Source organism: Dunckerocampus dactyliophorus, chromosome 7 (genome assembly GCF_027744805.1).
Source record: "Dunckerocampus dactyliophorus isolate RoL2022-P2 chromosome 7, RoL_Ddac_1.1, whole genome shotgun sequence".
NCBI lineage: Eukaryota > Metazoa > Chordata > Actinopteri > Syngnathiformes > Syngnathidae > Dunckerocampus > Dunckerocampus dactyliophorus.
This window is the reverse complement of record NC_072825.1, coordinates 16,418,442-16,433,344: the sequence shown is the minus strand read 5'-3', so window position 1 is coordinate 16,433,344 and position 14,903 is coordinate 16,418,442. Positions and strand designations below refer to the sequence as shown.

At 39.4% G+C, this 14,903-nt stretch overlaps 1 protein-coding gene across 6 annotated transcripts in view; it reads right to left on the bottom strand.

Moving 5' to 3' along the window:
- Nucleotides 1-14,903, bottom strand: part of LOC129185423 (CUB and sushi domain-containing protein 3-like) — a 307,190-nt gene that overhangs the window by 219,353 nt on the left and 72,934 nt on the right. For all 6 annotated transcript variants that reach the window (XR_008572067.1, XM_054782498.1, XM_054782497.1 and 3 more), the window contains exon 5: nucleotides 3,080-3,308. Coding sequence is in view for 5 of the 6 variants with exons in the window: in XM_054782498.1 (XP_054638473.1) it covers nucleotides 3,080-3,308 (229 nt within the window). In the remaining variant the exon portion in view is untranslated. The remainder of the gene's footprint in view (nucleotides 1-3,079; nucleotides 3,309-14,903) is intronic.

The window sequence follows — 14,903 nt, the reverse complement described above, 5'->3', positions numbered from 1 at the left end:
TTCTCATAGCTCATGATTGGCTCCTGTCAAATAAAGAGCTGCCTGGTCCTCACAAAGTCACACGTGCCACAATATGTCATTTTATGACTTGGACATGTGCATCTTATAATCCAGTGCGGCTGAAATATGTACGAATCTGTTTTTCTCTGTAAATGTAGTGGGTGTGGCTTATACGGCTTATACACCGGAAAGCATGGTAGGTTGTGCTGGGGCTTCAGTTAATTTCTTTTGCTTCCATTGGATGTTCGTTTTCTGTTGGACTTTGTGTGCTCGAAGCACCCCGTTTGCATCTCACTTTTCCTGTTTCCTGGATTTATTCTGCTTTGTTGGACACGGTCCTGTTTCCACCTCCCATGGTAAGTTTTATATTAGACATAGCTGTGCCTCCTAACCTTTTTCGTTATTTTGCTACTTTACATTTTTGTGTGTTGTGCCACTTCATTTGAGCTTGTCTTTCTTTAATAAAAGGCTTTATTGATTGTACCAGCCACAATGTCCTCACATCCTGGGATAACAGTACACGAAATAATAGCGAAGTACAACAAAATCCAAAACAATGTAGTGAAAATGGTAATTAAAAAAAAATTGTAATCATCAGCAGGCACCTCTTACATCCAAACTGCTGCGAATAGTGAAACACTGCATAACAATAAAAAAAACTGTCTGCAAAGATGGGTTTTTGTCCAGAATTATGCAATGATTGACATGTAATCTACAGCTGGTTGCATTTGCCCTTTGTATTTGGAGCTGTGCAATCATATTAAAGGTCAGAAGAATAACAAAAAGTCATCTTTGGTCCAGCCACACCTCAGTATTGCTTTTTATCAGAAGGAAACTCAGATTTTCCATGACTGAAATGTAGCCTCACACCAACATTGTGACAACCAGAAAATCAATAAACTCATTTCAAGATATGTGATAGAAATCTGCTGTGATAAAAAGCAGAAAAGCCTAAGAGTTGTCAGCAAAACAGACTTCCTACACTGTACTCTGCCCCATAAGACGATTAAGCTGTCATTAATATATCCTCAGTGGACGGAAATCCTTCCTGATAAAGTTGGCGGCTCAAGATGTTTTGGAACTATTTTATCAGAGGAGCTTTCTCAATAATAACATAAGAAATAAAGCAGGGGTCGCAAACACGTCGATTGACGATCTACCGGTTGATCTTTTGGACATGGCCAATTGATCGCCAGAATATTAGAAAAAAATAAAGATCACATTAGTGCCCTTCCCTCCCAAGGAGGGACCAAAAGGCACACATTGTGACCACAACACATCCTTACGCCTCACCGATCTCCAGGCATGCAACCTGAAATCCCCAGCACAGAGCCCGGTTCCCAAAACCTGGCCGGAGGCACCAGCGCACGCCACACCAGCACGCCTCGGCCCGCAAGCAAGTGTTGAGCGACAAGCGTGCCGAGGTTGACAGAGAGGGAGAGAGGGAGTGAAAGAGCACAGCGATGTGTCTGCGCACACAACAGTAATTACTGCACGTTAATATGGCTACCTCAAAATTAAGGCACAAATATAACTCCATAAATGTGCACTTCCAAAAAAATCTGCGGTGACGCGACTTGTTAAGGCTGACTGTTATAAGGCATTGACAAGCCCCTCTCTCCTCAATTACAGTTGCTCGCCCACGACACTAAGCCAACAAGCCAAACAGAGTTGTGGTTTGCTCACAAGCTAGACCCCGACAAAGATCAAACAAAAAACACAATGAAGACTTTGGAGTGGCCTAGTCAAAGTCCTGACCTGAATCCTATTAAGATGCTGTGGCAAGACCTTAAAAAGACGCTTCATGCTGGAAAACCCTCCGATGTGGCTGAATTACAACAATTTTGCAAAGATGAGTGGGCCAAAATTCCTCCACAGCGCTGTAAGAGACTCATTGCAAGTTATCGCAAATGCTTGATTGCAGTTGTTGCTGCTAAGTGTGGCCCAACCAGTTATTAGGTTTAGGGGGAAATCACTTTTTCACACAGGACCATGTAGGTTTGGATTTGTTTTCTCCCTTGATAATAAAAGGTTTAATTACAAAAATGGATTTTGTCTTCAGTTTTGTGTTGTCATTGACTAATATTTACATTTGTATGATGATCGGAGACACTTAAGTGTGACAAACATGCAAAAAAATAAGAAACCAGAAAGGGGGCAAACACTTTCACACCACTGTATATTTTCTAGGGGGTAGAGCTTGCACAGGTTCACGGCTGAGAGCAGGGATCTTAGCCTCAAGAAGGTTGGTGACCACTGAACTAGAATATGTATAAGGTTCTCTCATTCGACAAACAAAACTGTCCTTGTCTGTACTCTTCATTCTCGTACGGCAGGTTGAGACCTTGATAGTAGAAAGCTGTTTTTAAATGTATTTTTTATGATTTTATATTTTGTGATTGACAATGTGGTTAAATTTCTTTCGGTCTCCTAGTGAAACGCATTGTGGCTCTATAATTGAGTTTGGTTAAAACTTGAATCTCTTTACCTAAAAAGTACCTCAATGTTAAGTAGGTAAAGCTGAGATTTCCGAGCTGTTGATTATCATTATGATGATACTGTATGTCTGCTGAGATACTGGAAGATCTGTTTGGCCAATGGCCAGACAGATAGACATAAAAAGTCAGTGAGGACAATTAAGGTTACGTGTAGGGGCAATTGTGCAGTGTGATTACTTGCTTGTTTGTTCTGGGGTTTCTTTGCATCATCAACTTATCAACTTAAACATTTTTTTAATGGTCACACTTAAGTCCATGTCACTGGTTTCTACTGGTTTGGACTGTAACAAGAGAGATGCGCTACACTTAATAACCTCAGACCATACGCGTCATCCAATAAAAACATGTTAGTTTCAAAGCACTACCAGTCGATAAAGTCACATGAATGTGTAATAGATACAAGGAGCATACGGTAAACTCCAGTGATGTGATACATCAGGTCAACTATGTGCTGGATTCACGTTTGTGTGGGGAAACACAAAACACAAAATAATAATAATAAACTAAAGTACGTTCAAACAGATGAGTACATATTTTAAATGTGAGCTCCTAGTGAAAGACAGAAACACACCAGCACTCACCATATAGTTGGCGATTCTGATCCTTCCACTTCTAGATAATCCGACTTTTCCTCCATTTGAAATTCAGTGAACACCAATGAGATGGTATCCCCCGGGTCAGCCAGAATGGTCCATTTACACTCCCCGCTGCTACCCAGTCCACCAACACCAGGGGAGTCCCCGCTGGGGAAATCAAAGCTGGATATGAAGCCACTGGAGCCCCTCAGGGTGCCACCACACGTGTCCTCCGCTGTCAGGTACCAAAGAGAAAAGCAAAGTGGAGAGTTAAGAGAGAACAGGTGTGGGTTTTTTTCAGTTCAACATGTAAAAATCATATTTGTTCTCAAATGAATGTAAAACCAAAAAAACAAACCAAAAAAAAACAAGGAGTGTGTGTAGCGCATTGTCTGGATATTATTTTCCTTTTGCACTCAATTTTCGGTGTTCAAGTATTTGTAAATACTGCCAGTGCAACTGTGAGAATAACAATCAGATGATAGATTGATTGATTGATTGATTGGAATATTGGATGTGTTTGACAGTTAACTGCATGTGGAATCATTTTCATTTTCCTTCAACACCTTTTCTATGTAAAAGAACAACGAAGCTCCTTTTTAAAGTAGTATTTCCTTTGAGCCCCCTCATGTTTCAGGAAACACACATGCTGCTTAACAGGGCTTAAAATGCTGTGAAATTGTAAATGTTTCCAATGTGGGGAGAATGGCACATCGGTTGAATGTTAATGTGCTCTAATATAGTAGCGGCTGTCTTTCACTCTGCATCTCTTTTCACGGCTTTTCCTCACTCCCCTCCATCAGATCCCCCCTCTATTTTTCACAAACCTCCTCGCCATCCCTTTCTTTGTTTGTTTTTTTTTCCTCTTAAGAATTCTAATGTTATCAGGGTCTTCACATAATTCAACTGTTATATATCAAGCTGTGCCAGGTGAAGCCTTTGAAGGATCAATAGAAGGATGGCAAAGTGGCCAGCATTGAAACACTCCTGTGTGTGTCATCACACAGTTGGTCAAGGAGCGAGGACAGAGATTCAGAAAATTCATAAAGAGATGATGAAAAAATAATAACGGGGAGACCAAATTTTGCAGTTCGCTTATTTGCTGTCTTTTCAGACTCTAACCGAATCATGAAAATTGGTCAAAGTCTTTATAGCAGGGGTGTCCAAACTTTATCCACCAAGAGCCGCATACTGAAAAGTCAAAGGATGCAATTCGGATATATTGGTAAGCTTTTGCTCTTTCTTTATTCTCATGTTATTCTCTTATTCATTTATTCTATGTTCCACATTTTTTCTGGAGGTTTTTTTGTTGAATTTTATTTCTACCATGTGTTAAGGCCCAATAAAAAACAAGGCCAGACCACATTTTGGACACCTGTGGTTTAAATGAAGAATGAAGACAATTGGTCTACTCTACAGTTAATTAGCTCCTAATGATGATTAGGATCCCACTGGTGATCCTGTCTGGACCCATGACAACTGAAATCACACGCACTTTTGAGAAAGTTGGGTTCAAGGTCGACCGGTTCGACGCTGAACCATCAAACTTCATGTAAGATCATTTTAAAACAGACTTTAGAACGTTAAGAAGTACTCATAAAAGGTGTTAAGCGATGAATAAATACTACAAATAAGCACATTTCAGCATGCAATAGTAAACGCGCGCGTTGCAGTACCACAGTCTGCGGCTGGATGGCAGCAGAGGTCCATAGCGACATTGAACTGAAGCGCGTCAAACGGTGAGAGCCACTTTGGCAGATATCCATCAGCAGATTTCACTTCAATCTTCATGTTTTTGTCACCGATTCGGCCTCAAGCATTGTTCTCGCTTGCAATCGTGCATCTCTTTGGTTCCGCCATTTCTGGTTAACCTGAACAAGTTTATTCTGTGATCGCTTTCCTTGTGGAGACCCTTGCTCAAGACACGATCCGCCATCTACTGTTTAATCGATGAAAGTACAAAACAGCTAAGTACATGTTATGCATGAGCCATCGTCAGTTATATTTTTAGACTTTGAAAAATGGATGGCGGGCTGCATTTGCCCCGCGGGCCGCAGTTTGGACAACCCTGATGTAACATTTACTGTATATTCATACTGTATATATACTCCAACTGCTGAGTCTATTCTCACAAAAACCGAGTAACAGTTCATGACTTAGAGACCCAACCAACCAGATATTTACATGATGCAGTGAACTCTGATGACCGACCCTGACAATTGTAGTTTTTGGACGTAAGAAAATAAATGTGTACATGGTTTTACATAAACAGCAAACCTCACTTACTCCACTTTCAAATTCCAACGTCAATCACAATTTCAATTTGCATGGCAGACATTTAACTTCCACAATAAACCATTTATGCATTCTTTATCCATTCTTTAATAGTATTTCCATGAGTACTCGTGCAAGTTACATTGAACTAGTTTAATTTGTCAATAGCCAGGCAATATGGTGTGAATTTGAGACAGAGTTTTATTAATCATTCAGTTGGCTTGTGATTTATTACTCAGCTGAGCTAAATCCTCCAAGGTAAGGTAAAGCAGAGTTTACAAAGTTGTAGCTGTGTCACTAAATAATCTGCCAACACTGTTGTGTTTATGTCAGTGATATATGATATAAATGTGTACATATATATATTTATGTTCATTAAAAATCATCTTGGCTTTAAATGTGAATGAATACAGCCAAATGCCTCAAAATAGTACAACATGGAGTTCAACCACAATTCACTGGAAAAATATGCCCCAGATCAGTGATGTGCAGTCAGGGGAGGCAGGTGAGCCAGAGAGAACTGTGTTAAATATATTTCCTGTGTGATTGTAATCATTTTTAAAAGTCAAACTTGGTGTTCAAACCATCACTGTGTATAAACTCAAGCCAGACGTCAGCTCGCTGGGCATCAAAAGGGTAATGGTAATGGTGTAGTTTATGTAATACATGCATACATCCTGAAATACATCCCATGTATACAATTACACAATTCAACATGTCCAAAATATAGTAAGTTGATTTTTCTCTGTGTTTGTGTTTTATGCCACCACAGAAATGTACCAATGTAACGGCAACTATAGAACCACAAATAGAACTTAAAGGGGACCCATTATGCTTTTCCTGTTTTCTGACCTTTAAATGTTGTTACAATGCTGTATTCTTGTGTTAAACGGTGACAACGCGTCGGATAATAAAGTTTGGAAGTGAGACCTGAGAGCAAATGAGCAAAAAGTGAGTAATGTAGCTGAAAACATATTGGCTATATTGCTATTGCGGGCAGGAGATTGGGAAGATCTGGGTTTGAATCTCCGATTGGGCATCTCTGTGTGGAGTCTGCATGTTCTCCCATGTGTGGGACTTCTCCGGGTACTCTGGTTTCCTCCTACATTTCAAAAATATGCACGTTAGGTTCACTGGTGACTCTAAATTGTCTAAATTGTATGAATTTGAGTGGGACTGGTTCGTGAATTTCCACGAAGTAGGATTCAATATTAAAAGGAATATTTTCGTAGTTGGAGCATAAAAAAACCTCTTTGTGACTTTCTAAAAACATTTTATTACCATTATTAGAGCCCCATAGACATGAAATAACACCCCTATACAGTAGTTGCCTTTACAGTATTATTCTTTGTTTACACCACATTGCGCAACAATAATGTGCAGGCTACGGGATCACTGCAGTGACATAAGAGACAGCCACTGCTCATAGCATAATTAATTAGCTTCCAATGTATTAGTTGTAAACTTAAAAACATTTTTCCAACGGAGTGGGAAGAAGGACAAAGTAGAAAGCCAAACATGTACCACTTCCACACAGAATAAGAGTATTTTTTATTTTTTTTTTTTTACTCTATCATGTCGGACATGCCATGGCTGACTCCATGCAGTGTTAAGGTAACGTAATCGGGGTCATCAATGCAAAATTACTGATGCCTAGTGACCAGAATATTACATCTGCCTTGTCTTTTAATATTTTTTGACTAATTATAGGCCATAGTCATCCATGAAACAACAAGCATTTATTCATTACTTCATTTTTATTTTTTAAACGTGGCAGAGTGATGTTCGAACCGCAGTGTATCGAGGGACGACTGTGGTGGGCTTATACAAAAAGTAATACAATAAAATAATAATATAAATTGTAAAAAATGCATATATTCTCTTTCACAGCTACTAAATGACTATTAAGCTAAAGATGTGTTCTTATGTTGCCTGCTGAAAGACAGCGTTTTACTATATTTTCATTCATTAATTCATTTTCTACCATCTTGTATGACAGTTTTGAATGTTGTAATTCTACCAAAAACATATTTAGTGAAGGTTTGTAATGGCTTTATGATGACAACAGTTTGAAGTCAAATTAACTTTTTCTCTGATTGGAAAAATTCAATTGTTCCATTGTATTCAGATAAGATATGATGCCTCAAGCTTATTGAGCACTAAAATTGTTCTGTTGAGTTGAAGATCATTAAAATAAGAAACGCTGCTCATTTCCAAAATGCAATTCAATATCAAATACAAATTAAATGAGTACTACTCTCATAAAAGTTATAATAATACACAATATATAGTAGTAGAGTGAAAGTAATTAAATCATGTTTAGAAATTCACCCTGCCTTTGCAAAATTGATTATCACTCCATGGGTACGTAAAAAATGTCAGGAAGTAACCTGGTTGAAAGCTGATAAAGTATTTATGCTGCATACTGTCACCATCGACCATCAGTAAGAGCATTCCATCTTAACGATGAGATTGAACTGTATTGATCTTTGCAGACATACTGGGAACGTAAGCTGCACACATGCTAACACGCATGCACACAGTAATGTTGCAAATTTAATTCAGAGCAGATTTGGTCTATGTTATACCCACTACTGTGATAGGAAACCTTCCTGCTTACGTCATTATGTCCGCTGCTGACCAATAAGCAACGAAAGTGATGTCGAAGGGTTTGTTCCCTGCTTTTATGTGTGTGTTTTTGTTTGGTTTAATGCATCCAACTCTTTCATGCCGAGTGAATTTCGCTTTTACGATTAAAATGAGTAAAATACGTTTTTAAAAATGACTTTGATCTTTCCAGTGTTCAAACATCAGCTGAGGTGAACCGAACCACATCAGATTTCACTTGCAATTGGACCACCTCTCAAACAAAGTTTGATGAGTACGATCAGTCCAGCACTTGTAGGGAAACTCCAAAGGCTTATGATAAAAAATGTCACAAGTAAATTAAACAGTGGAATGGCAGAAGTGTGGACATGACTAAATTAGGTCTTTCTCTGGATTATCTTTTATCATAAAAATTAGGGATGAGTGAGTACACCACTATCTGTATCTGTAACTGTTCACCCATCTAAATGATCTGTATCCGTAGCTACTACAATGTTAAATTTTGGGCTACAACGGCCTGGCATCCACTTATGAGGACGTTAAACTGCCACCTAGTGGTGGAAGAAGAGTGTAACAAAGCACATGTAAAATTCAAGATGGCTGACAACCCACCCAAACATTCAGATGGCTCCTCCCAATCCAAAAGTCGACCAGGTAAAAAATTCAAACAAATTTCATGGCTGATTCTTGCTCAGATATGTTTAGAAGTGTTCAATGTGTGTTGTGGAAGTTGAATTTTGCAAAAGTAAGAAAATTTGACGATTTACCATGAATTGCTGCTAAACTTGATGTACACATATGTGGACAGAGGGACTTAGTTTTGTTGATTTTGTTGCACATGTCCACAAATGTGGACACAGGGAGTTGGTTTAGAATTTGTATTTTGGGATGATTTTGTTAGAAAACGTCATTTTATACAGAACAAACAAATATGGCATGTTTTATAAATAAATCTATGTAGATTTGTTTTTGGTTTGAAACAAAATGTTTTGTTTTTTTTCCAAGAGTGTTATTCTCTGCAACAAGTAATGGAAATGCTGGGGTTAATTGGTGGAGACAACTCCGAGGTGGTGGAGGATTTATCAGTCATCGATGATCCTGTGGGAGATGCTGAATATCAACCTCCTCCCACCAGCAGTGAGGAAGACAGTAGTGGGTGTGAGGACCCTGTGCCACAGCCCTGTCAGCCTATCAGGGGACGCAAACGTTTGCGCGAGGAATACGAGGGATAACGGTCAGATCGTGACATTGCCACATCACGCACCCCCAGGCGTCGCTCTCAGACACCGCAGGAAGAGGCTGATGTCTCAGGCAATGTCTCTGAAGATACAACACCAGGACCCAGCCATGAAGAACAGTCCAACAAAGGGTACCAAGTGGTTTGACAATAAACCAGTGTTGATGATGTCTACTGTACATGCTCAAGAGCCAGAAGACACGTGCCAGAGATCGGACAAGAAACTGAAACGGTATGTGACCATCTCTCGACCATGTGTTATCCGTGAATACAACTCCAAGATGGGTGGAGCTGACCTTGTACAGTAGATAGAATGATGAGCTACTATCGAATGAGTGTCCGTATAAAAAAATGGACACTGCGGATGCTGATGCACTTTACCGATCTGGCTTTAGCCAACAGCTGGCTACTGTACTGCAAAGACCTCACTCTGAATGGCACACCAAAGAAGAACATCATGCAGTTCCTTCAGTTCTGCATGGAAGTGGCCATAACCTTCTTGGCTCAGAGAGACAATGACAACTCTGACTTTTCAGAGCAGGAAGATGACACAGAAGTTTCAGTCCAAGGGAAACAGCGTCCAATGCAGGCAGTGCCCCACATCTCATTCCGCAGGAAGGCTAATGCACATCTGCCAGAAGTGGTACACTCAAAGAACGCATCACGATGCAGAGCAAAAGGATGCTCAGGGAAAACTCGAGTGCAGTGTGTTACGTGCAAGGTGTTCCTCTGCTTACAGGCAGATCACAACTGTTACGCTGCCTTTCATACATAGGCATGAACATTTTCCCAAGGGAAAAAAAGGTTGGAGCACTTTTGGTGTGCAAGTTTCACGTTTCACACCATGTTCAGAAATTGAAATGAATAGTTCAACAGTACCAATGAAAAATATTTTTGAAAGTTTACTTGTTTTATATCTGTCCTCCTGCAACTGTTAGCAGCACTTCATATGACTTGCGTAAAGGGGCACAAGTTGTTGCTTTGAATTTAGTTTTTGCACTCGGAAAAAATGCTGCTGTGTTCAGGCAACAAATAAAGTTTTGCACATCATTACTCAATTATGACGTTATTGTGTTCACTCAAATTTAAAACGAATGTCCTCATATGCGGACATCATTTTTCTCAGAAACTACATCATGTAAAAAGATAATTCTTTGTTTTTACACCCATCAGGTCCCAATTAGCCTAAATATCAAAGAGAAAATAAAAATGCATGAATTGCAAGAGTTCGGGTCTTAGGAGGTTAAGTCTGAAATTGACATGGATTTATCAGCAGTTGCTATTTTTATTGTTAGTTATTCCAGGACCACAAGGCTGGCAAACAGCTTTTACCCACAGGCCATCAGGCTTCTCAACGAAGCACTCGCACACGCCGCACGCAACACACGCACACACTCATAGCACTTTATTTATTTATTTATTTATTTGTATTATTTGCTTGTATTAATGTCTCTTCTGTTGTTGTTGCTTAATTTATTGGTATATATGTTTATGTTTCTTATGTTCTTATTCTTTCTTGTGTTTTCTTTCTTTTCTTGGGAGAATGAACAGAATAAGATTTTCATTGCATGGTATAACTGCTGTTTTACCATGCACATGACAATAAAACTCTCTTGAATCTTGAATCTTCAGCTATATGTGTACTGTTTATGTGTGTAAGTGATCTGTAAGACTTTATTATTTTTAATGATCTGTGTGAAGTTGGTGATTCATGCAAACATCCAGTGATGGCAAACAGGGAAATAATCTGTCGGCCTTCTTCACTGTAGTTTTCTCAAAAGCACCGCATTCAGTACTAGAAGCAAAGTCTTCCAAATGACTTTTTTATCATCATCCAAATTAGAAGCGAGCACAAAAAAAAATGAAGCACCGGCAGTGACCCACGCAACTGTCTTGTCAAATGCACCGCGTACGTAACAAAAGTTTACCAAGTAACTTTAGATACGAGCTGAGCTGAGGAAAACCTAAAAAAAAAAAAAAAGTATCCGCAGTGGAGGCAGTGCCCAACGTGACACAAGCCGTTTTTAACTCCGTCTTGTCAAATGCACCGAGTACTCCTCTCTCTGGGAGTCTGTCCAGGGAGGGGCAGTCACTGTGTTTGACTGGCCAATCACAGAGCGTGAAGATTGAATACGTAAGTAGTTACCCAATGAGGAATTTCCTTCATCACGATTACGGATCATGATGAGCTGTGCTCGTTTCATACTCGCACTCAGCAAAAATGCATTATCCGTAACGGATACTCATCTAAAACAAGCATCCGGCTCATCCCTAATAACAATCCTTCACAATCACTTGCAAAATCCACAGTGTTAACAGCAGGACCACTGGACACCAGGAGAGTTTAACATCAATAATCTGGAATACTAAAACAGTATTTCTCCTACCAGAGTGACAGTAGGCATGCTCATTAATCAAATGTATTGGCAGTGGTAAAACAAAAGCAGGTGCTTGGGAATAATTGTTGTACAGGCGTGGCATGTTTCTTAGAGAGTTCTTTGAAAAGCAGCCTTGGTGCAGCTAATCATAATCCAGCAAGCAGCATCACATGAATGTTCTACAGTTCATTTGGATAATTCCTTAAATGACGCGTCATTCAGAAATATTGTACGTTGTTTCACTGGCATGCATGGCAGGATGTGGAGTGCAGTTTGCCAGCAAGGTTTAGTGAAATAAAACTGGCACTGAATGTGCTCCTGAGCAAATCATTAGAGCATGCTCTGGATTTAAAGACAAAAAAAGGATCTGTCTCTTTTAAAAAGCCGTGGCAGTGGGGGGAAAAAGATGGTGAGGATTAGAACTGCTTTAGCTGAGCTCATTTACATCCTCACCATCAGTAATCTAATGCTACTTGAGGAAAGATTAATCCTCACTCCCCTTGACTTTGATAAGATATATAACACTTGTCTTCCTACATAGAATTATTCACCCTGATCGTTGGGAGGAACGTGTGCTTAATTTCCTGTACTCTATCACCAAAGGGTTTCTTTTCTTTGCAATAATCGCTATGTCTACATGAAATCCTCCATTTACTCAGCGGCAAGACATTTTAAATGTTTTATAGGATGGAGAAGTGATATTTGGTTAAGAAATTAAAATGCTTGTGACATATTTATTGGGGCAGAATCTTTTATTATCGGTATTATCTTGGGATATCCTCTATATACTAAGACGAAGCCATTAATGTGCTTGACTGGCTGTGATGACACCTAAACAGGAAAAGTTCAAAAGTAAAAAAAAAAATAATAATAATATAAGCCGAAGGTGTCTACATCATAAAATGGGATATCTAGTTTAAAGAAATATATTACGCAGAAAGATTTTTTGAAGCTTTAAATAAAATAAATGTTTTTTTTCCCCAAACAGTGCGTGCCAAACAGTGGGGCAACATGGCTATTTAAACAGTGTAGAACAGTGCACGGCTAGTTAAACAGTGCATGGAACATTGATAACAGTCGCCTACCAGAAAAGTCATTAATCGCCGTCCTCTTGGGAACTAAAACCACGAAAGTCTTCCTCTACCATGTCAGAACTGAACAGCGTCATAATTCTTTCATTACACACGTCGTCTGTCTCGCTCTCTCTTTCAATGTGCTCTCTGTGTCCTCCTGGCAGTAGTCCCAGCCTTTCGAAAACCCGTTGAATATAGTGTTTTATCTGCTCTATGCTGTAAGGATCTATGCAAGAGTTCCATCGCCTTTAACTTGAAAGCGGCATTGAATTCATTTCATTGTCTCTCCGTATGTGACCAACGCGTCTACATTCCGGTACAGTAGGTGGCGGTATGCACCTAAACATTGGTTGCGACCCGCCTTAAACAAGAAGGAACAAGAAGAAGTTAGCAGCTTTATTCATCTCCAAGAGAACAAAACGGCATTTTATGTTTTGTTTCATATGCTTTATTGTATCTGCGTTTCTATTTATTGATGTATAGCAGGGGTATCCAAACTTTTTCCAGCAAGGGCCGCATACTGAAAAATGAAAGGATGCAAGGGCCACTTTGATATTTTGTAAACCAGCACATAGAGATATGCTAAGAAGCTATATGTAGCTCAAGAAAAAACTGCATTTCACCTTTGTAATATACTGTAGGTGAAATGCTACTAAAAATGATGTTTTTTCGATAATAATATGACTTTATTCTTGTCAAATTGCAACTTTTGTTCTTCATTCGATTTTGACTTTTTTCTTAATATTTTGACTTTATTCCCGTGAAATCACAGCTGGTTTTTCCAACAGCCGCAAAAGGCCCCCGGGCCACCCTTTGGACACCCCTGATGTATCGTATACGTGAGCGGATGTGACAAGTACGCCTTGTGGCGTTACGCACATTGCTTAAGTTTTACATAGGGTCACTTGGGGAATTGCTGGCTATTACACACTATTTCTGCTGGCGTTATCGCTCTGGACTTCATGAGAACCACGGTACGGTGGCACCTTTGTGGCTGCCTCTGAGTCATCATAATGTGTCTGTCTCACAATACGATCGCTGTACAAATTCCAATACGTCCCCTCTTTTTTTTCAACATAACAGGCTTTGCAATGTTGGCGGTATATTTATGGTGTTTATTGAATAATCCAAAATGGTTTACATTTGATTTTAGTATAAATGGTGTTTGTTGTTGCTCACTATAAACTGGCGCGTGTGCATGCATACCCGACTCCACTCAACTAAAGCGACAGGGTTAGCAAACACCGAGAATGGTGGCTTCTCTGTGTTTTTTGGTTGTTTCCTGAACTTTTTTTGCGCTTACGATGGACCATCTTAGTAATAGTGTTTTCCGGAATACATATGTAAACGATTAGTAGTAGTTCTGAAGTACAGGAGATGTCACAATATTAGAACATGACCACATATTAGCTGCACCGGTGTATAAGCCGCAGGGTTCAAAGTTTGAGAAGAAAGTAACACCTTATACACCGAAAATTACGGTAACCAACAGGCGACATTAGCTAACCAGTTGTCAGTGCGAGGCTGCTGGCTCTAACACAGAATTCCTGCGACGAGTGAAGCTGCTGATTAATTTAAAGCAAGGAAAAGCTGGTTTGAAAATGTAAAAAAAACAACAGGCATACACAGCGTCTTTTTTGTGCAACATGAGCCTAGTTAGTAACATATACAAAAAAGGACTGACCTCCAAGCATCTTTCCTCCTCCTCCCTTTTTGCAAAACTAGGTAAAAGTGATGTTAAATTTCACTTCTCCATTCTCCATTTGTCATGTTTGTGCCATTGTTTTTTTAATGTAAAACTGTTAAAAAGCCTTCTGCTGTCCCATGAGTGCATTAACAGTCAAAAAAAACAAACTGCCCTCAAAGCATTAATCTCCTCTCCCTCTCCGCCTTTGCACAACTAGGTAAAAGTGATGGTAAATGTTCATTCATTCATTCATTCATTTGTAATTATTTTTGCATCATTTCCTGCATTTAAAACTATAATTATTGTCCATACAATGTGTTTTGTGTGCAAATATTTGGGTGTCTGGAACAGATTAACTGCATTTTGATTATTTTATATGGGAAAATTTGCTTTGGTTAGAGTCCATTTTGGTTTGAGTCGGAACTTCTGGAACGGATTAACGACGCTAACCAAAGCACCTCTGTATTATACAAAAAAAACGTCAAGAATGAAAATTGAAAGTGAAAACCCTTTGCTTCTAGTGGAGGCATAAAAAAGCAAGGTCTTTCTCTGGCATAACATTTTAATCCGTGGG